Raw genomic sequence first — 23,282 nt, forward strand, 5'->3', positions numbered from 1 at the left:
GAAAAGAAAAGAAAGAAATTTTTAATGCTTTCCTCCATTTACCTGAGCTGGATTTTTAATCTGCATTGTAAGCTTTCCCGCACAGTGCTAAAAATAATCAGAGAAGTTGCTATGCTTGAACAAATCCCTGGGGAGCTATTCTTGCTATACTGATGCTCCACTGGATAAATGAGGCTGCTTGTTTACCGATAGCATTATCCATCTGCACTTGACTCACAACTCCCTGGCTCCTTTATTTGGGTCCACAGGGGAACTTGTTCCTTTTGCAGTGACTGAACACAACTGAAAGTTTCTGTGTCCAAAATATCTCCATTTATGTTTTTGGATTGGGGAGGTGGGGGACAAGGTGGGCATAGAATGGAAACACTACAACTTGCTATCATCTAACTATAGATTGTTATTGATTTGCACCACCAGGAACTGTTTTTCTGCAATCTTAATTCCATCTATTTTGGATGTCCCTGTGATTTTTACCCACACAAGGTTGTTGTAGATCATTATCAGTCCTGATTCAAAATATCCAGACCCATACATACTGGACTTAAATGCAGATTAGATCCAATTAATTTTGCACTTTCACATTATGTCACAATTTCTCATAACTGACATCAAAGCACAAATCTGAGAAATTATGTGGAAGTATATTTTATCCAGTTATAAATACCAACTGACATGGAAGTAAAATGGAATGAACAAGGGTGACATTAGAATGAAATAATTAAAAATAATAGTTGGAAACTCAGCAGAGCTAAGCAATGGTGCAGACACATTTTGATGGTTTAGAACATAAGTGTCAAACTCACAGCATCACATCGCCATCACGTTTCGTGACATTTTTTCCATTCATGGAGCTGGATTGAGCATGGCCTGTGCATGACGTATCTGGCCCATGGGCTGCCAGTTTGACACCCCTGGTTTAGAATCTCAGCAAAGATAAAAAATAGAGCAGAAGAAGTGGTTTAGTTATATCTAACCAGCCTTCAGACTATGTCCCAATCCAGAACATCTAGTCTCAACCCACCATGAGCAAGCAGAGAGGAGCAATAACCTAAATCTTGATCATCTTTTTTATAGTGTGCCTACTAGAACTACTTAATAATATGAAAGTAAAACCTGCTGTAAGGTGCAAAATCAACAGTCCAAATTCCTAAATTCTTGTCTTAAAATTGTTTTTTCCCTGCCTCCTACTGATTAAAGAGAAGTATACAAATATTGAATGAAAGTAACCAAATTTATTAAAAAAAATAACTAATTTCCAAAATAACTGATGAAAAGTGAAGGCCTTTCCATACCTTGCTATTGGGGTTATTGATTTTTTTGTTTTGCAAATTTCTGTAAAGAACCATTATAATGAAAACCAGTGCAAGCTGGATAATAAACAGAGAAATTGAATTTACCTAAAATGGAAGTCTGCAAAATTTTGCTGTTTTAGTTACAGGGAACAAAGATTGCATTTGTTCACAGAGATACAATTTTTATTCCATCCCTCACTGCCATTCAAAAAAAATGTTTATGTCCTTTCACATTTTTAGCCTGCTATAGAAGACCATATTAATATTTGATTATGATTTGCTATACTGCAGCTATGGTTTCAGCTGGAAAATATGACACTTTGCCTAACTAATCTGAAAGAATAAATGTTCTGGAATAAAGACCTGGAGGCTAAAACATATGAGGGAACAGTTGGAGGACTTGGGTTTGGCTAGTCTAAGAAAAGAAGGACTAGGGGTGACATGATAGCAGTATTCAAGTATTTGAAAGGCTGCCACAAAGAAGAGGGGGTCAAATTATTTTCCAAAGCACTAGAAGGCAAGAGAAGAACCAATGGATGAAACTAATCAAGGAGAGAAGCAACCTGGAATTAAGGAGAAACTTTCTAACATTGAGGACAATTAACCAATGGAACAGCTTGTCTCCAGAAATCATGGGTGCTTCATCATTAGAAGTTTTAAGAAGAGACTGGACAGTCACTTGTCTGAAATGGTATAGGGTCTCCTGCTTGAGCAGAAAGCTGGACTGGAAGTTTTCCTAGGTTCCTTCCAGCTCTATTCTGATTCTGATGATATTAATTGGCATCGTTGATACAAATAATAAATTAATAGCAGATTTTGTATGCGTGCTCTGGTCAGCATGCTGGAATTCTAGGCATTCAAAATTCTGCTTCTCAGCCATGAAACAATGTGCAAATTAACACATGCATATTTCCAGAGATGGTTTAATTAATAAGATGCTTCAGTTTGCAGATGATTTGGGATGTAAGGAAAAGCTAACACAGAACTGATCGTTGCCATAGTATTATTAGGCAACACTAATGATATTATATAATAATAATGTCGAAGTGTGCAGAGACCATTTTGAAATGTAAGTGAATTCAAAACCATTTTTTAGCCCAAAGCGCTCTATTATGAATGTTCTAAAACTGGAGGTGTTTTAAGATCAAAGTTCAAGCTCAAATATTCCCATGATCAGAACAGATCTTTCCATCCTCAAAACAATGACGTTGCACTAAACATGGAGAATTTCAAATCCAAAATACTTTGCAAAGTTTTGTAATAATCCCAAGAAGAATCTCTCAAGGGATTTTCTACGTCAGATAATTTGACCTAACATTGATTCTAAACACATATTAGCAGAGTACAGCCAATCTTCAGGGAATAACAAGGCAACCAAAAGCTCAAAGTTGTTGTAGCTGCGATCTTGACATTTTTTTTAATCACATCCTGAAAATGACCCTTTATACTAGTTTGTTTTCTGTTGTATGAGCAACCTCTGGGGAATTCAGACCAAAGATTGCTTTCAATAGATCTACTATCTTTTGCTTTGTTCTTTCCATCCTCTCAGTTTTGTACATACCTGGTAAGTGTAGTGTACTAGAATGAGGCTGGAGTGTAGATGGGAATCTGAAACTGCACATGTAGAGATGTCCCATGTTCTGAATACATGGAAATAATTATTAGATAGCTGGTGAAGTGTGATGGCAAAAAACTAAATGTATTTGCAGATTTAGTTCAATGCATCTACATAGATAGTAAAACTTTTGCTTTCTTTTCCAGAGCAGAGACTTTGTTTAAAGGGAGCAGGAGGATTGCTCTTATCTATTGGTGGCTTGAAACGGACTGCATAATTGCTAATCACACAAGGAAAATGCATTTAGTGGAATACATTTGTTTTTAATGGAAGGTAGTTTAAATTTTACAGCTGAAGGTTGATACATCTAAATGTTAAATTCTTTATCAAAACAAAAAAAATGTAATGGTTTTTCTCTAAAGCATAAATTGGAAATGGTGCAATTCATGATCATTCTTACAGAAGGAATACATAACTCATGTACACCAGGTTCTTTGGTTTACAACGGTTATAAATACCAGGCACTATAACAAATGACAAGGGATTTATGGGAATCACAGTCTAAAACATCTACTAGAACATCTACTGACTATTTCCTAGTATGATTTGATTGCTTATTGTACCCTATGACTATCATTAAGTGTTGTACTTTATGATTCTTGACTCTTGACGAATGTATCTTTTTATGTATACTGACAGCATTTGCACCAAGACAAATTCCTTGTGTGTCCAGTCACACTTGGCCAATAAAGAATTCTATCTGTCTTCTATCTAGAATGGGCACTGGATTTCCCAAAACAGTTAGGAAATGCAACTTTCTTTGAAAATAGCTGTTAAGCAGTTTTCTTGTTACAAAAATTTCTGAGAGATCATTTGACCACATATATTTGGATTGGCATTAGGAAATATCTGATTATCTATGTTCAACAGTTTTCAATAAATCTGAATACTGACTAGTTTGGAGTAATTTGACTAATAAAAGAAGCCTCAGTGACATGAGGGCAAAAGGTAGTAATTCTTCTCCTACATACCCTTCACAGTGTTTTAGGAAATGGAAAAAATTGTGATGAATATAGTATCCATTTCAGAAACAGGAAGCTAATGCCCTGATGACTGTAGGCCAAGTCAAGATATATAGAAAAGAAGTTCCTAAGGAAAAGGGAGTAACAATGATTGGTGTTTTATAGAACTGATGGCATGAAAAATTGTGAGAAGGGTACAATGAAGGTTATAATTGTCATCTGTATCTCCCAGGGAGGAGAAGAGGACAAAACATAATCATGAGATTAGATTGCAAATAAAATTATTTAAGTACTTCAGTTAGAAGTCACGCCATCATTGCATAATTGTACTATTTGTATTATAATATCATGGCACAATGGCTTATTGTTTTGACATCATTGTGGCTTGTGAGTTTTGCTAAGTGACAATTTCTGGTTTACATTCACTGAGATCTTTAATTTTGTTGAAACTATTGGCTTTGTAAGACTCTATTTGATAAATTAGGGCCAATTGTAAACCTAACCAATCTTATCAGTAAATCTGACAGTCTAATTTTTGTGTCTCAAATTCGCACCATATTTCTGAACCTAGCTTGCCAACCTATATAAGAAGTCCTAAGGCCTATGTTTGACTTGGGATATGCTTACCTACAAAGTAAATGGCTTTCCCAGCTATTCAAAACATTACAAGTTCTACTATTTTTTCCTTCAATATACAGTATTTGTGGCTTATTGCTGCTGTTGATTTTTGCAGGAATTGATTATCTTCATCCAGATTTGGCTGCCAATTATGTAAGTATACCATTTTCTTCAGGTTACAGTTCTATATTTTTTTGCCTAGTCATTTTTATATTAAATAGCTAGATGCTTAAGAATATTAATAGCATAACTACTGTTGATTTAGGTGACAAAATAGGTACATAAAATATGTACTCTCCACAATAAACATAGCAAAGTTTAATCTGACAATTTCTGAATTGTGGCAGATATAGGTTCTGTATACGAAATGACATGGCTTTCAAATGCCAAATACATTTTATTACTAATATTCAAATGTGCATAATCTCAAAATCTTTATATGAAGTAGCTGTCACACAGTGGCAGCAGCCAAGATAATTTACAAAAAGTTATTATCTGAACTGGAAGACATAAATTTTACATGGATCTGATGTTTAAAAATATTAAATACATAATATTTTTCAATCTTATAAAATCACCTTCTTTTAGCTTACAGCACTACAATGCAAAAAAATAATAATACAAAAGCAAAATTAAGTTCTTTCATATTTAGAAGATTCTAGAATGTGATGAGAATTTAAAAAAATGCCTTATCAAAGTGCAAATTTAGTCTATGCAAAATTGGTCATAAAAATATTTGGATGCAAAATCACATTTTTAAAATCCAGCAAGAGCTCAGGACAGGGAATTAATATATACATGTTGCATAAATATTTGTCAAAGTAGCACCAAGTGAGAGAATTAACTCTGGAAGGGAATATAGCTTTCCAAATAAGGTAGATCCCAATGTTAAGGTAATTTCCATTCACTGATTATATAGAAAAGGTTCAGATTTCATTGTTTCCATTTAAAAGATCTCAAGTGGCAAGGCTGGGACAAATCATGTTTGATACCTTGGTGAAATCCTATCAGTAATAGGAAATAATTCTGGGTTAGGTAGACCAAGGGCTTGTCTCAGGAGAAAACTGTTCTGTTGCTAAACTCAGATGATGAAAATAAGTCTTTATCAAAAATAAACAGAAGGTTATGACTAGGGATTAATTCACCAATTGATTTGAATAAAAAGTCTCTTAAAGAGACAACAGCAGGCCAGGCAACCATTTATCAGCTTACTATTCTATTCTTCAGTTGTTAAAATAGACTTTTTTAATAGAGCATAAAATAAAGTGATTAGAGTGAAGAAATGGCAAGAAAGACAGATAGATAGATGAAGAGGCAAACAGTTGGACAGATGTGTTATGTACTGTATAGAAGAGATACAGTTATTTTTATTATCCTTAAATAGTTCACAGAGAACCAAGAGTATCATTTTTCTAGCAGAGTATGCAAAAATCAGAGCTCAATTTAGTAAAATTTTATAGTGTGCACAAGATGTACATTGTACCATGTTCCAAACCCAACTGAGCCTTTAAAAAAAAGACTAATTGTTAATTCATTGTTTTTGTATGAATAGGCTTCAGGCAAATTGCATAATAATCAGAATGTTTAGAGAGGGAATCAATCTAGAGTTAGGCTGAATTTTTGATTATTCTGGTAAATAAACAAAATGAAGGCAACATAGAGGAATCTTTCAACATGCATTCAAGTCTGAGAGATAGAAGCAAAAGCAGAGCTTTATGGAATGAAGGATAATTGCTTCAGATTGACCCCATTCCTTGAAAATGGCAGGTCTTTTCATTTAGGGATAGATTTTCATGCAGGTGATGGATATAATGAAAGAACAATACCGGGCCTTGTGCTATTTTATCATTACATACATAACTTACAATGTCTGATTACTTAATTGTCTGATCTATTGGAGCATCCATTCACTTTTGAGGTTACAAATGTTATTCAGTGAGCTCAAGGCAGGGGAAATTTAGAACTTTATTTTAAGGGTGTTTTTTTTAAAGCCAAAATAATGTTGCTTCAACAAAAAGCAGAAATCTCCCTAGAAAAAGAGTTGGTGTGATTTAAGACTCCTATTAGCATTTTGCCTACCCTTTTAGTAACAGTTGGGTTGGGTTGAAGTAAAAATATATAAGGAACCCATTCTAGCTCCCTGTTTTTTTTCTTTGGGGCAATAGCAATAGCATTTTGATTTATAGATTGCTTCACAGAGCTTTACAGTCCTCATCCTCATTCTACTGAGCTTGGAAGGATGGAAGGCTGAGTAACCTTGAGCCAGTCAGGATTGAACTCCTGGCAGTGGGCAGAGTTAGCCTGCAATATTGTATTTTAACCACTGCACCACTGCATGGTGACTAAGGAATTCAGATTCAGGTGTGTGTGTGTGTGTACACACACTCACACACACATATCCTTACTTTCATCATCTTTCAACCCTTCCCATGTATAAATTCATTGTTGTTATCAAAAATAATTGATCCAACGGTCTGTCAAGTATGTGGCAGCTGCACCTTTAGATGTTGGTGGCATTTACACAGTGGGGTAGCTCAGTGCTACAGTGACTCATGCTGACGATAGATGGAGTCATGCTCATCATGATTTAACACATCTTTGAAATCTCCCCACAAGAAACCTTCTGTTGAGTGGGAAGAAAAGGCACATGCTGCCAAAAGAAGGAAATTAGAAGCAGAGCTGATGAAATATTGCACAGAATAGGTGACATTTACAACTGCCCTTTTGAATTTCTTTTTGCAGCTCAACACAATGTGACAGAATACATAATGGGCTATTTTAAACAGAGATGACCGGAGAGCACAGCATAGTTAAGATGACTTTTAGTTACACTCATTGGATGGGGAAAATGGAGTTTCCACTTTGTCTACTGTTGGCTGGAAACATTTGATTCTAATGAAAGAGATTCAACAGAGAGATCTAAAGAACATCATCAGAAAGAGAGATTACTTATATTCCATCAGTAAGAAGGAATATGAAACAGTAGACTGAATGGAGAAGGTTTAGGTTATTCTCAAAATACCTAGTATGACTGGGACAAATACAGGGGGTGAGCTAGATGGACCAATTGCATGGCTTTACAAGTTGGTAACTGCATTCCCTCATTGAATTAACCCAAAATCATTTATTGAATAATCATAAATACCTAATTTCATACATTTATTATATGTATTTATTTATGAAATTGAGCTGATCACCTTAAAGCAGGGAGACTCTAGCCAGCTTATAGAATACAAACTCATAATATGCATTAAAACAACAAGTAGAGATAAAAGACTAAAAATATAGAGTTCTGGAAGATAGTCCATCTGAGTAAGCTTATTCCTAAAGGCCTTACAGAAAAGCTATGTTTCTACCAGCTTTTGGAAGATCATAAAGATGGGGTTCATTTGTGCTCAGAAGACAACTGTGAGCCCTAAGAAGACTGGGTCAGGAAACAGGCCTTAAAAGAATTAGTGAAACTCTACTGGATTGTTGCAGGCGAAATTAAAAGAATTTTGAAAGCCAAAAGTTTTTCTCTGCCTCCTCTTATACTAAAGAGAATCAATGTGGGGTAATCTTGAATTTCATTCTGTCTCCCTCTTTCTTCATAGTGCTAAGCTGTTTTTCATGCAGCTCTTCTTGCATTCCTTAATTTGAACATATCCTGGGTGGTGATAGTGAGCTCTAATGGAGCAATTTACAAATCCTTGAGAGTCAAGGATCTAGTTTGGGCTTGCCACTGCTGAAATACTTGTGGAAAACAATGGAGTCTGAGTGGGTTTTGTTTTGTTTTGTTTTTGTTTGGATGAGGGTAATAAATTATTTGAGACTGGGAAAAGAGACAATTGGGTCAAACAATTTAAGAATCCTGCCCTAAATCATGGTTTTCAAATGATATCACACTAAACTACAACCTAATCAACCATCATGAGTTCATGTAATGTGAGAATCCAAATGGTGTCTACCGATTCTTTTTCCTAACTGAAACTGCTTCAATCATTCTGGAGAGATGCATCACAATATCTTTCTCTTCCATCTCATTGACATTTTTTTGCCCAACAAGAACCAACTTCAGACTGTTGGGAAAGTGATATGCAAGATATCCTTCAACCATTGGGACAGATCAACTGCCCAAGTTCAGTTAAGATGAAGCTTATGATTATTACTTGAAGAAAATCTTGAAGGTTTCATGAGAATGTTTGGACAATAAGGGATAGGTGATTTGGAGAACATCCAAAAATTTAAGTGGATGAAAAAACCTGAATGCAAGATGAATGTCAGTACTTTGGTATAACTACCATAGCCTCTTTAAACTGAAAAAATGCATAGCTAAGCCATCTTTTTTAAAAAAATTGATCCAGTTGTTGACTAACATAGCCATTTACATGTCTCACTATATCCCAATTCTTTGGCATTGTGAAAAGCTTCTGTGATGTCCATCAACCCGTTGATCCTTGGAGTACCATTTGTTTCTACCTTGTCTGCCTGGAAAATGTGCAACTGCCTAAGAAGAGGAAAAAAACCAAGTGCTACAATGGGCGTTTTGTGCATGGTCTCTTCAAACTTAGAACAAGCTATGGTTAAGGAGAGATGAAAGTCATATACATCACATCATCTGAATGATGAGGATTCTCTTTCCTTCTTCTCAGTTTTTTTTCTTGAATCAACACCGGGCTGAACCTGAGTTAGCATCCAAACTAAGTGCATTAAAATTGTCTATCAGGATGGGAAATATCAGGGACAAGAATTCTAATCCAACTAGGCACTGGAACTTCTCTATTAGAAAACTAATATTTATAAATCTTTCACTAAGACAATTTGTCAATGCCTTGTGGGGTGGGGTGGGGAGAATCCTGAAGAAGTCAGGAAAACCATCCAGCTGACAGCTTGAAATTAAAGTGTTATCTAAAGTAACAGCTGGAGGAACAATGTGAAAAGGCTTCCCTGCTATACTGCACAATATAAGTGCTGTTGTATTCATGTCATATAATTGACTTTCAGTTATTGTCTCTCAGTTGCACTTGCTCATTTATTGGAAGCAGCTCCTGATAACCATAAACTAAGGATGCTGAGATAAATCAGCACAACTGATATCTGCAGCAGATAGCATATTCCCATTGGTGCAATTACCCCAAAACTAGTCCATTCCATCCAATTTACTTTCCTTCAGATGGGGTGGGGGTGGGAATTCTGAAACCAGGATGCAATCTTATGCATTTCCTTCGTTGAAATCTTGCAATGATTTACAGTTATAGCCAAATTGCCTTTGGCACAAAGAATTCATATCCCAGACTGATTCATTTCATACCTTCATACCTGGAACAATGGCTATTTTGGAAAAGTAAAACAACATGGCCTACATAAAGGCTTGAAAGCTGTAAAGAACTGGATACTGTTCTTTTTACAGTGACATCTGGCTTATTAATATTTAAATCAGCCTGTTTATTTGTTACTTCATTTTAATGGATCAATTTTGTCTTGAAAATGAGAGAATATTCCTGCTGGGTATAAGTGGTAATTAATATATTTTGACTGATGCCACATGACTCACCTTCCCTGACCACTTTCATAAGAAAAACACTTTAAAAAATCCTCAGGGTAAGAAGTTTTTATATGCCTTTTGAAGACTAAAAGCACTAAACAGACATTCATCTGTTGTTATTCTGTATTGTTTAAGGATGCATAATTGGGCATCTAGTGCAAAGCTCAGCCCTCAAAGACTAGAGAAATACTTGTCTTCTTTGTATTTACAGAACTTGCTTTAGAACAGAAGCTTGAAGGGGTCATCTTGACATTTTTCCCATCCCACTACTACACACTGTGTGGCAGGGTTAATTTTAATTCATTTACATAATTTCAAGCTAGAAGTGGCTCAGCGGTTCAAAACCTGTGAGCATGAGCTGGATGATGGAATGAGCTCCCATCAGTTGGTCCCAGCTCTTGCCCATCTAGTATTCAAAAACATGCAAAATGCAAGTAGATAAACAGGTACCACTTCGGTGGGAAAATAACAGGGACATGAAAGGAGCTCTCTCAGGCATACCCTGGACAAAGGTGATGTTACTGGCTAATCCTTTCAACTTGGAAATGCCTTGGTTGGTGCTTCCAATGCAAATGTGGTAATAGCAGTAGTATGCCGAAAGCAGAAACAGTATGCTCCGTCCCATATTTGGGTAGACCAGGCTGCCCTGATAAAAAAGCACTTATTATTTGGTAATTACTCAGTTTTGGATTACCATCTCTTTAAAATAAGCAAATGTACCAACTCACTGGCTTGCACCGAAATATACGCTTACCCATATTTGTCCAGGGACAGCAGGGTACATTTAACAAAGACATTCTTTCTTCTCCCTGCTTTCAATTCCATGAATTATAAATTCTTTTTTTCTCTAAGAGGAGTTTTTCTTTTGATCATTAAAATATCAGCATAATGTATTCCATGGTTCACTTTTTAGTTCATAGTACTCACACAAAGCCACTAATTTTGTCAGGCAAAACCTCTCCAAGATAAAAGACATTCTGAAGGGAATAATAAAGCTCTTCTACAATGAAGAAAAAAAACATTTATTATTAAAAAAAATGAACATGAGGAGAACAGCTGTGGGTTTTGTGCTGATCAACTGTTGGGGGAAAGATTGACTGAAGGCAGACTGTGGTGGAGAAGGATGCTAGCTGCATACATGTCAACTGAGAAGTGTCATTGAATTCAAGCAAAACCCTACAGACAAAACTGTGTACTAATCCTCAAACATTTTCCTCCCCATCTGTACAGATGGTGGAGTTGGATGCAGCAAAATATGACATCAGTTTGGAGGAGGAAAAAGAAATAGGACAAAAAAAATATGAATGTCTGTGAAGTGCTTCAGATTCAGTTTTAAACAGAACATGCAAATGGTCCCTTTTCCTGGAATTGCATGTGGCCCTTTTGAAAAGTTGAAGGTAGATGCTATATTCCTGCCTCCAAGTACTCCTAAGCACTTTTTTGGAATCATATCAAAAGAACTTGGTTGTTCCTTGATGGAACAGAATACAGGTGAAAGGAAATTTTTTGTCCAGTTGGCCAAAATGGAAATAAAATCCCTAAGAGCTGGAAAATGAAGTTCAGATCTTGCAAAGATGTTTAAAGTGTTCCTTTAGGAAAACTACAAACCAGCGAAATGGACGTAAAATGAATAGACACGTGTCCAGTGCAGGTGGTTTTCATCCAGTCATCCCTATTGGTTGCTCATGTATTATGATCTTCGGCTATAGGTATTTGGAATGGAAACTTGGGTGCTATATATGTTTATAGGTTTTAATTTCCCCAAGCATACACACAGAACTAGTCCTTCTTCCTCAGGAAGAAGACAAATGGTAAATCACTTCTGAAAATGTTGCCAAGAAAATTACATGGACTTCTCTAGGCCAGGAAGTCAAGATAGAAATGCATATAGTGTTCTTATGAGCTATGAATATGGGCATCATTTTTCATTTTTGATTGTGAAATGATTTTGCTATCAAATTTAATGTTACTTTTAGTATATGATTTTAACTTTGGATATTTTCTTTTTGTTTCTTATATTTTGTTTTTCACTGGAGGTAGTCATACCAGCAGAAGGGCAGGATATCGAGTAAAGAAATAAATACTGTTTACATTTTGGATATTTGTTGTTTTGACATAGAGCATATTACTCAGAAGTAAAATCTATTGAGTTGAATTATTTATCCCATGGGAGATTCCATACTAATGCTCATTCAGTACCTTTATTCAATTACTTGCTGCTTATACTTTCAGTTGCTTCTGTGGTAAACTGTTAAATGTCAAAATAACTATCAGAATTTGCTTTAAACATGCCAGACAAAATCCATCTCCTTCTGTATGGGATGAATGTATGCATCCAATACAATAAGGTCTTTCTTTGATAGTCAGATACTTTCCTAAAGCAACCTAGAAATTAGAGCAAACCCAAGCTTATCTACTCAGTAGTAAATGCTACTGAATTCATTGGGAATTTTTTTCTGTATAAAAACATAGAATTGCTATCTAAAGCACATTGTATTTATGGATGTCATAATTCCTTATGAATGATCTATAAAATGCACCCCCTACAACCAGGGTGCACAAATAAGCATAGTCCAATGTACTTGTACTATGAAATAAAGCATATACAAATGTAGAAATAATATATATTCAAGGATGTTTAAAGTAACAAATATATTTTTGTAATTCAATATGATCGCATTTCACAAAAGTGATGTTTTTAAAAGGCATTCTTTATCTGCCCCCGATTTCTGAATTTCATTATGCTTGTAGGTGAAATGAATTGCAATTTGAATACAAATTTTACAAATTAAAAAAAGTACACCCAATAAATAAGATCCCTTAGTTTTCCTTTGATAGGCATTGAATAATTAACCTATCAGCGAACCAAGAATGTGTCTGAAGATATTGTTTTCTGTTAGTCTTGTTTGGACAAATGTATTGTGTTGCCTCTAGAATGGCTTTTGGACATAGTCCAGAAACTACAGGTGGTTAAAAAAATGAATTTAATCTGGGACTAGATGATGTTCATATTGTATACCATCCCTACTTTGTGTGTATTGCTTCCAGCTTCTTTTAGAGTCAAGGGTTATGGTTTTGACCTCTAAGACTATCAGTGATTGATACTTTTTGATGAAAAAGATTTTCATTTAAATGTTTGCAGAGCGGAAGTAGGACCATTTCCAGATATTTAAGAAAATAATATGAGAGTTTTGTTTTGCTTTTTAAATGTGAGATCCCTCTCTTGGGGTCTACATTGTCCTTTTTATCTGCTTCCCTAACTCACAATGGCAGGGAACTGCTGTCTGTTTTCAGCAATACTAGCTAGAAGGGTCCCAAACTAGAGCTGTGGTTGCAAGCTGCTTATCTCTGACATAAAGGAAAGCCATCTAGGTCAATGTCAGTTAGCCTTGAAGGTAACAGAAGCATGATTTTACCTGAGTTTGCCTTTGAAAAAAATCAAGGGCAAGGCAATTTAGTTTGAGCCAAGTTGGGTTTAGAAATTCAATGAGTGTGTGTGTGTGAGGGGGGAATCTAGTCTCAAGGCTCTCTAATGCTTCATTTTTTGGCAGAATGGGATGAAAATGACAGGATTGATAGATGCTTTATAGAAAATTAGCTCTACTCACCTTCAGCTGAATAGCTTCCAAGGTTTAGATTCAATATCATTCAAAAGATTCTCCAGCACCACTTTTAAGACAAAGGTATCAGGGCTGAAGAAGGAACAGTAGTCTTGAAAGTATCCAACAAAGGATATCTCTTATTCCAACTTAAAAATACGAGCTTTCAGAGTTTAAAAAGTAAGCTTAAGTCCACAGGCCAAATCACTTCATCAAAACAAATCTTGTTTTGATGTAATTGTTGTACAGTCCCCTGATTTGTTTTCCTGCACTGAAATAAAACTGTAAATCTGCTTCAATAGATTAATTAAAGTGAAGCTTCATCAAAGCAAAACACATCTTTGAAGCTTTGCAGCAGTCTAATAGCTTTCTCTAGTGTATGTTCTAAAGTCATATATATAAAAAAGATACTCCTGTTTGTGATTTTTTTTCTCAAATTTGAAGGATAGCTACTAGAGCGAGAACCATTCTGATAATGGACTCTTGATATAGAATCTTTTTCCCCAGATAGTTTTGCAGTTTCTATGGAATCTTCAGTGCAGTCATTCAATTGTGAAGTCATCAGGACTGTAGCTGAAACTGGACATAGTTCCACCTTGACATGCATAGATTCACCTTGACATGCAATTCATAGGGACAGGTTGAAATTAAAGAGAACTCCCAAGATATACACTTACTTCTTTGAAGGAAAAGCTACTTCGTCACTTCAATCTGTCCAACAATCACTTGGTTACAAAATCTGCTAGCTATGGGTTCAACTTCCATTTCCCAGCCTTCATTCAGTTCATCACTGCTGTGGAATGGCATATGGAAAGTATCTCCTGATTAAGAGAAAGGACAGATAGAAGTGAGGCTTATGTTCATATGGACTACACCACGCTCCAGATCTCTGGTAACCACCCCCAATGATTTCAAGATTGTGATTGAATTGTGTAGATTTGTTTTTTTCATTCCTGTCTGGACGGATTGTTTTTTTGTTTTTGTTTTTGTCATTTTCACAAATTTTTATTCTTCATTTTTGTTTATTGGCGCATTTCTTATTTTTAGTGTTTTTATTTAGTAGTAAATACCCTATTCAAAAATTGTGGTATCAGACAAAAAACTTGCATGGTCATCTCCTGATTGCTATCCTGCTCAGAAAATTGGAACCATCATAATACTTGGGTTTCCTCTTCCAACCCATTTAGTCATAGTATCCCAATGTCAAGGATTTTCCTAGAATCAACAGGGTAGCAGACTACGGTTTTAATCACTGATAAGGACACCAAGGCTATTTTTGTGAAATATCCTGGTGGGAAACCAAGCTGACATGGACCGAGATGAAGCAAGGAACCTGCCATTCACAAAGGGAAATGTTCACATGTGCCACATTGTCAATTTATGTATTAAAATCATTCAAGTGTCTTAATAAAATAGTTCTAACCAGCTATCCAAAGCATACAACAGATAAGGCAAATAACCTTGCCTAGAATAAGAGAATCAAAAGGGTTTGCTAAGCAAGCAAAAGTGCAGGGTATCATACACCTTAAGTAAGAACAGAAATGAGAGTAATTTATGAACTAAGAGCTTAAATTTGACACAAATATGTCATTTGTTAAGAGGAAAATTCCAGCAAATCAAAGGTGTATTTAATTTCCTCTAGTCTGCTGAAATACTTACTATGAATAATACATGGGTTTCTTTTTAATTCCTTATTCACAAACACTTCTGCCTCTAATGAAATCAAATATATAAATTTAATTATACATATTTGGTCATTGTTTTCTCCATTGTTTATGTCACTACAATCACATTGGAAAAGCAGATGGACTCATTCTTTGTAGGCCCTATAATGGAGGGTATTCAGAATAGAGGAGAGAGATTTGACCTTTTTGGGCAAAGAGAGACAGAAAGGAAAATGCTGATTCCCCCCACCCCCACCCCCACCCCCATTAGTGCTCTGACAAAAGTAGACAGGTCCAGCTGGATTCAATCGTGGATTACTATCAAAAGGAAGAAATCTCTTTGTACCAAGCTCCTTTGCCAGCCTTAGCTAACACAATCTGCCATGAAATGTAGGGCTTCAGGTAGCAGGCTCATAAATAATTCTTTCTGTGATCCTATCCTTGGAGAAACAAGTGGCAGAGCAAATATTGGCATGCAAAGTATGGATGCTGTTACTGAGGTTTGGTTTCTTCTAAAATGTCTGTAGGATTTAATGTATGGCCCAAAGGAAATCTTCTAACTTATGGTAGTAAGTTATGGTAGTAGCTGATGTTTTGTTTTTTAGTATATTTTCTCCTTCCCTCTCTCCCTCCCTCCCTCTCTCTCTCTGTTTAATAATAATTTTAAAAGTCATTCTGAATGAATGAATAGTCAAGTGAATTAAAAATAAAACCATGTCAGATATATGCATTGGGCCAAATAAAATACAAATTATACTCAAGCTGAAAATAAATTTCTTAACTATTCATGCTTTTCTTGACTGCAATCAATCATACACATGGTATTAACCATTTTTACTATTTGTTTCCCAGAATGCTCAAGCCAGCTATGATTTTAGCAGTAATGATCCATATCCATATCCCCGCTATACAGATGATTGGTTTAACAGGTAAGAAATTGATTCAAATCCTTGCTTGTCAGGAATTTCTCACTCTACTCAGACTTTTACTGACCTGGAAGAATGGTTCATGACCACTGTTCCACAACCTCTACAAACTTCATATTTTATGAAATCAACATTAAAGTCAAGATTCATGGACCCATTATCATGTGGCTTTTAGCTTTGCTTGTGGTCTGAATTCAGCTAGTGTGAATTTTGAGCATTATACCTTAACATATGGAGTGAATTCAGCTAGTATGGCTTAATCAACAACTCATGGCTTGATGTCTGTGGAGACTCTCAGTCATCCAGGTCATAGTTGTCTCAAGGGTGCTTATTTAAAAGGCAACTAGGGCTGTGTTTTTTCCTTGAGGAAGAAGCCATTTCACTGCTCATTCAAGAAGCTTCATCTGACTGGATGGTGGTGGTGGAGGGAATGGGTGAAATCGCTAGTTCAAACAACTCATTATTTGAGATAACTCATGTCTTACGGCTATGTGTTAATCCAGTCAACATTTCACAATTCATGTAGGTGCTGGAGACTAAAAGTTCATATGTTTCTTTCCTTTCTAAAAAAAAAAACACCAAGTTATTAGGAAAAATAGATCCTCAGGTGATTTGATATTCATGGTAAGAACTGAAACCAGATATTGCACTACAGCATTGGTATGATGAGAAAAAAAGCAGCATTTGTGTCTTCAGTACATAAAACTTTGGGCTTGCCTAGGAAAGTCTGTAGCCAAGGATCTCCCTTTTTGCAAAAAAAAAAGAAAGAAAGAAAGAAAAGGCACAAATGAGCCAACATTCTCACATGGAATACTTGGGTCAGATCTATGCCTGCAATCAATTTTAATTTCTGTATTGAGCCCAGTCTGTTTACTCTTGAATTTTACCAGGCTGCCAAGGTAAGAAGCATTTGATCTATAATTGCTTATAAGGTAAGAACACTAAAAGGGAGTCTATGGATTCAGGCTTCATTGGAATCTCAATCTTAGGTTTCTAAGCACTCTGGGAAGGCACATTAATTTTACTTGGCACTCTTTCTATAAAATCCACTTAACTTAATTGGACCAAGCTCATATTATCCTTTCTTTCCTTTTAAAAAAAAAACTTCTATCAAAGTAATATACACTTAGAAACATCATCTTGTAGCATGGATATTTTTCCCCAGGTATATCACCTATATCACCAGGCTTGAAATTTTGGGCTTGGACAACCTTCAACTATGCCACCAATGGTTGGACTTAAGTATAGTACACAGAATTATCTGCTACAATGTTCTACCAGTCAATGATTACTTCAGCTTCAACCATAACAATACAAGAGCACACAACAAATACAAACTCAATGTTAACCGCTCCAAACTTGATTGCAGAAAGTATGACTTCAGCAACAGTGGTCAATGCCTGGAATGCACTACCTGACTCTGTTGTTACATCCTCTAACCCCCACTTCTTTAACCTCAAACTATCCACTATTGACCTCACCCCATTCCTAAGAGGTCTGTAAGGGGTGCGCATAAGCGCACAATTGTGCCTACCATCCCTGTCCTATTGTCCCCATTTATTCGTACCTATTTACTGTATTCTTACTCATGTTTATACATATACCTATTATCTTGTAAGCAATTGACAAATCAAATAAATAAATAAAATAAAATAAAAAATAAATCAGAAGCTTACAAGCCAACAGTATCTTTGCCTTCAAGAGAAGGTGCCAGGAACCTATTCGATTCATTCATTCATTCATCCTGTCACATATTGCAGAAAGAATGGAAACAACTTTTTTTCATTTTCAGGCAGCATTTAGTGGAGAATTGCTCAGAGGTAGTGACTAAAGGCCAAATTAATTAGCAATTATATAGATATTTTTAATCAATCTCCTACGGAGAAAAGGAGTCAAACATTTTTTTATCTATTGAAGTTCTGATCTTGTTACTCTTATGGGAGAAAAGGTAATATTTACATGAATGTATGCTTTCTTTTCCATGAAAGTAATCAAAAACATTAAGCAGATATGGACAACCTGATCTCCTTCATCTGATTTAGATTACAGATCCAGCAATCTTATATACCATTGAGCATGCTGATTGTGGGAAATTAAAGTCTAAAATATCTAGAGGGCACCAGATTGCTGATGCTAGTCTGGATTTTGCAGCCCAGATCTGATAGTTTTAACAAAACATGGTTTTGGATCAATCAGTCTTTTTGTAGTCTAGCTTAGGATGTAACTTTTTAAAATGACAAGTGATTCCATGAGGCTATTAACTTGTGTCCTAAGGCAAATGGAACTCAATATTTTTTTGCTATTGTATAGAACTACTGGGCTGAAAAAAAAAAAATTGGGTAGGGCTACAGGACTTCATGACCACCAGATGATAGAAAAGAGATACAGTACAAAAAGACCTAACTCTTTCCTGCCATCCTATGGTCATATAAATCTTTACAGCCCAGAAATGATTAAACTTCAAAATACAAATGATTTGTGCAGTGTCTTTGATTGCAATGATAGAATATTTGTTTTCTAATATTTATCTTGCAATGGTTCAAGAGCTTCTCTCATGGATTCATTTGTGTGAGATGGCAAACATTTTGGTGCACTGGAAAATATCAAAAGATAAATTCCCACTCGGAGAGTCATTAAAATGAACCTTGTCAGATGTCAATGGGGCTTCTGTTTAAGTAGTATGCTTAATATTACACTGTTAATTCAGTGGGGAAAGTATGAGAGAAGAGTAATATTTCTCTAACACCATAATCAATTCTACTATAAGGGAAGTCAGAATTATAAATGAAATTAGTAATTTGCTCCTTGGTCTGAAATGTCTTTTTTAGTTTGGCTCCTATACAATGTTTATGATTGATTTCCCAGACATGGGTTTCATTTAAGTGGTTTTTAGAAGGGAAAAAATGATTTTCTTTTTTTAAATCAACTATACATTGACTCATGCCTACAGGCAGTTGCTTTGAAAATTGGTGAATGAATTCTATCACTTGTAGTTTCCCCAAATTGTACAATACCCCATAGGTGCTTTTTCAAGAGACAACTGGACTTTCTTGTTTTTCTTTAAAGATGTTTCACTTCTCATCCAAGAAGCTTCTTCAGCTCCCTAGACATTTAGCTATGTACTTTGGAATGAACATCCTTTGAATGGTGGGGGAATATGAATGGGTTTCCAGAAAAAATTGCAAACTACAGGAACCCTTTGCACTTCAGTTTGAGATGTAGACAGCACAGACTCATCTTCATAGCCTATGTTCAACAGTGAAGGGACACAGGGCAGAAAACAATCTGCAGAAAGCATCGCTCCATAACACAGTCCATTCAGCAGTTCCAAGAAGGCTCCACACCCATTTGCACTACTCAGGTGATGCAGAGGACACAGATAAACCTCCAAGTGGCCTCAATGAGTCTCTAAAAGAATGCAAATGATCAGCTTTCTGCAAGGAATATAAATCTTCCCATTCTCCTACCATCCATTCAGAGCTGAAGAAGTTTCTTGGATAAGAAGTGAAACATCTTCAAAGAAAAACCAGGTGCTTTGGGATAATCATGCACCTTTGGGATAATCATGACCTGAATGACTGAGAATCTCCATAGACAATATCACAAATACGTTCATGTCTGCTTGAAGAAGACACGACACTTGACAGGTAACTAATACATTGCAATTAATTCAAAAAGAAGAAGAGTGCAAATGTTCAGAGGTCTTCAGGTTTCTGCATTCTGGTAAAACATCTCAGTTCACTAAGTGAAATTCCTTTATAAGCCAAAGTCTTAAATTTAGTAAAGAACAATTGGTTTTATGTTTTTTATTTCTAACCAAGCAACTCACCTTTCTGAATTTCTCAGAGAAATCAGTCATATATTAGGCAAATCCTTTTTGGCTCATGTTTTCCTATGATATTGCAAGCTCTACTGATTTGGTCTTTGAGAGAGATGGGTGGTGCACGCGCGCACACACACACACACAAACATATGTATGTATGTATGTATGTATGTATGTGGATGTATGTATGTATATAGTATTACTTAAGTTAAATACAGTTAAAACAGTTACAACTTATGTCCTTGTTGTTATTTAATCAATTTCAATGAACTATACATTATTCTTTTATCCTGGGTCTTCCATGGAGTTCCAATTACCTCCTGTTCAAACACTAGAGAGACCCACTCCTATTGACAGCACCAACATGTTAGGGAGATGGAGATAGATATCGGGGGGGATGGGGGGGGCTATGCTGGTTTTTTTTTTCTTGTCTCTATCTTTTCTCCAGGAATTCCATTGATGAAATGATAACCCAAATGTATTGGTCTTTTTCCCATTTTATTTTCTCTCCTATTCCAGACTCACTCCTTTAACAGAACTGAGATTTCTCTGTTTTTATACCTAATGTGTCACATACTAAAAATTAACTGATATGGCCATTCAAATGTTCCAGGGACATCCATGAGAGAAATAAAAAAGTGAAGATGACCGCTGTTATGCTGTAAAGCTACATTCCTTTTTAATATGCATGTGACATTTGATTAAAAAGGTGGGGCTTTGATAGCTTAATAGCAAACACCTCCTTGATTTTTTACTCCCCCTGCAGATGCCCTTAGGGTCATATAAAACAAATCATCTTGCCTAAGCCAACTTTGAAGGCTACGTGCACCACTTTTCTTCTATTTAATTATTTGCAACTGGCATTGGTGAAACAGAAAACCAATGTTGACTGGGTAGCTCTTAATATTAAACATGAGGCAGTAGCAATAGCAATAGCACTTAGATTTATATACCATTTTACAGAGCTTTACAGCCCTCTCTAAGCGGTTTACAGAGTCAGCATATTGCCTCCAACAATTTGGGTCCTCATTTTACCGATCTCAGAGGGATGGAAGGCTAAGTCAACCTTGAGCCTGGTGAGATTTGAACTGCCAAATTTCAGGCAGCCGGCAGGCAGCAGAAGTAGCCTGCAGTACTGCACTCTAACCACTGCGCCACTGTGGCTCTTGTATTGAATTCTCAGTAGTTGAACTATAGAGACAATAAAGTTTTTCAATCCTATCTAATGCTTTCTAAGATATGAATGTGGAAAACAGATCTGCGGTTTGACTTTAAAACAATATGTAAAATTATTATTATTATTATTATTATTATTATTATTATTATTATTATTATTATTATTATTATTATTATTATTATTGCCTTCAAATCAGTCTTTACTTCTGGTACTATACTGATAAATTCATGCAGATTTCTTAGCAATATTTTTTCAGAAGTGTTTTGCCCCTGTCTTCTTCCTAGAGTTAAGAAACAATGACTGGCTCAGTCATCCAACTTGCTTCAGACCTGAGGCAGGATTAAAGCTCATGGTCTCCTGATTATGTGATTTTATCCAGTATCTTGTTGTTTTGGTGCCTTTAAATCAATGTTGACTCCTGGAGATTGCCTGGAAAGGTCCCACAAGTTTCCTGGGCAAGATTTTTTTAGCCCTAGTAAGCATACAGGTTTCCCTTGTATGCTTACTAGGACTAAGAATGTGTGACTGGCCCAAAGTCACCCAGGTGGCTTTGGGCCTAATGCAGGACCAGAACTGACAGTCTCCCAGTTTCTAGCCTGATGAATTAATCAGCACACTAAACCAGCTCTCTTATCCATTACACAAAACAAATTTTTATGTAAGACAATATGTAACACTAGAAAGTGCCTCATATTTGAACACAGGCCACAAATACCGAACAATAGATGCCTAGCAACACAGGATCTCTGGCTGTTCCTTTAATGCTATTTTCAACAAACCCCCCATTACTGAGGGAAATTTTGCTCCCAGAGCAAACTTTGAATGTTGGAAAAGAAAATAGATCTAATGGAAATTAAAATAAAACCAAATAAACAAATGATACCAGAGAAAATGTGCACGTCTTATCAGAACAACATCGCTTTCATGAACAGGTTGAATTTATAAATCAGCAGGGGTGCTTTTTAAGAATGCTTTGATTGAGCTCAGTGAAAATAAACATTTGTCTTTCCTGAGTCAAGTCCAATGGGAAAAAAACATTAAAACACAGACTGCACAGTCAGAAATATGCCTGTGTTTTTCCTTGACAGATTATTAGACTGCGCTTCAGCAGTGACAATGGGGCACATCAATTTTCAAGCAGAATAAATATATAGCGGCCTGGTGGCAAAAGCTAGTTGTGAACACCACCATTCAGTTTATACCCTACTTATGATCAAAATATTGGTACAGCACTGACTCCAAGAAGTAAGGGATGATAGAATATTAAGTCCTGAGACACAAAGACATTCTCAGTCCAAGATAAACCTAGGCAAGATACTTCCCTCATGTTTTTCTATTTCTGTGCCTTCTTCTCTGTACCAGCATCTCTTCTCTTCTGTCAACTACCATCACTCCTTTATTAGATTTCCTTTCTCCATATTAATCTAGAAAATATTTAGTCATCTTCACATCTTTATCAGAAAGAATGAAAAGATACTGGGAGCCAGTGAAACAACAGACAATATGTCTGTCAGAATATCTCAATTTGTACATTGATTTTTTTTCTCCCCTCTGCATGTTTCTGAAAGGAAGTACAAATGGGAGAATGGTCAGCCCTTGACAAATACCCACTTGATACTGAATTGTGAGACATGCACACATAGCTACAAACACTATAATACTATTGCAGTTTTGTAAGCTATGGATTCTTCAGTTTCACTTCCAGAGAATAATTGGTTGTCCAATAATTGTAGCTATTGTTTCTACTGTACAGAGTGGCACAGTACAATTCTCTATCTGAGTTTCTGTGTCAGACATCATTGCTTTCTCATTATTGTTTTCTTGATTCAGTGAATGAGCTTTACTTTCTTCTGCTTTGGCCTCTGGTTAGAATTCAACCAGGAACCTTCTAAATTACTTTAAGCCAAACTTGGTGATTTGGATGATTTCCAAACTCATAATTCTTCAAAGCATTTGGAAGGAGTTGCTCCATTTCTTCTCCTTCGTCTGTCAGAAACTGGATAGCAATCTAGACTGTTGTTTTATACAAGGAATACTTAAAATGATATGTGGTTATACACAAAGGAGCATGCCTCTTGATGT

General features: G+C 35.9%; 1 protein-coding gene across 1 annotated transcript in view; it reads left to right on the forward strand.

Moving 5' to 3' along the window:
* Positions 1-23,282, forward strand: part of PCSK2 (proprotein convertase subtilisin/kexin type 2) — a 107,669-nt gene that overhangs the window by 49,608 nt on the left and 34,779 nt on the right. Inside the window, exons 5-6 of the mRNA XM_026668482.2 lie at positions 4,603-4,640; positions 16,127-16,203. Of these exons, the coding sequence (XP_026524267.1) occupies positions 4,603-4,640; positions 16,127-16,203 (115 nt within the window). The remainder of the gene's footprint in view (positions 1-4,602; positions 4,641-16,126; positions 16,204-23,282) is intronic.

Source organism: Notechis scutatus, chromosome 1, assembly GCF_049901735.1.
Source record: "Notechis scutatus isolate UNSWTSFEM ecotype Mainland chromosome 1, rNotScu1.2, whole genome shotgun sequence".
Taxonomy (NCBI): Eukaryota; Metazoa; Chordata; class Lepidosauria; order Squamata; family Elapidae; genus Notechis; species Notechis scutatus.